Source organism: Brassica oleracea, chromosome C4 (assembly GCF_000695525.1).
Source record: "Brassica oleracea var. oleracea cultivar TO1000 chromosome C4, BOL, whole genome shotgun sequence".
NCBI classification, from domain to species: Eukaryota; Viridiplantae; Streptophyta; class Magnoliopsida; order Brassicales; family Brassicaceae; genus Brassica; species Brassica oleracea.
The window spans coordinates 5,694,697-5,695,331 of record NC_027751.1 but is presented as its reverse complement, the minus strand read 5'-3'; the positions used below and the strand labels follow the sequence as shown (position 1 = coordinate 5,695,331).

The 635-nt window shown below is 44.7% G+C and overlaps 1 protein-coding gene across 1 annotated transcript in view; it reads right to left on the bottom strand.

The window, feature by feature from the left end:
- Positions 1-235: 235 nt before the first annotated feature.
- LOC106337940 overlaps positions 236-635 on the bottom strand; it is a 694-nt gene continuing 294 nt past the window's right edge. Inside the window, exons 2-3 of the mRNA XM_013777037.1 lie at positions 506-631; positions 236-421 (exon numbers count right to left, since the gene is read on the bottom strand). Coding sequence (XP_013632491.1) covers positions 236-421; positions 506-631 — 312 coding nt within the window. The remainder of the gene's footprint in view (positions 422-505; positions 632-635) is intronic.

Genomic DNA, 635 nt, shown 5'->3' with positions numbered 1-635 from the left:
TACTCTCCAGGTTCTCAATCACTTCAACCTCTCTCTCTATCGTCAAAGCATGCTGTAAAGGGTCTTCTAGTGACAACTCTTCAAGGAACTCATCAGCAAGGGCGTCCATCAAGTCAATGTAGAAGACTTGCCCTTGAATTGTTGGTTTCTTCATTACCTCCTTGATGTCAAAGTGGAGAATGTGCCCTTAACCCAAGTGGAGATCAATCTGGCCCTCTTTCACATTAGCAATAGCTCATGCTGTAGCTAAGAAAGGCCTTCCAAGGATTAAGGGATCTTGAGCTTCCTCACCCATCTCAAGCACCACAAATTCTGTAAGGATCTCATAGTTTCCAACCATCACGGGGAGGTCTTCCAAGATACCCACAGGGTACTTCACTAAACGATCAACCAATACCAGAGAAAGTCTACACTTCTTGTACTGAGTGAAACCAAGCTTCTTAGCAACAGATAAAGGCATCAAGCTGACACTAGCTCCCAAATCGCAGAGACATCTATCAAATACCATAGGTCCAAGAGCACAGGGTAATGTGAAGCATCCTGGATCGCCAAGCTTCTTTGGAACAACAAGCCTCTGGAAGATGGCAATGCACTCATGAGTGAGAATCATCATGCCCTCCATCTCTTTCTTCTTT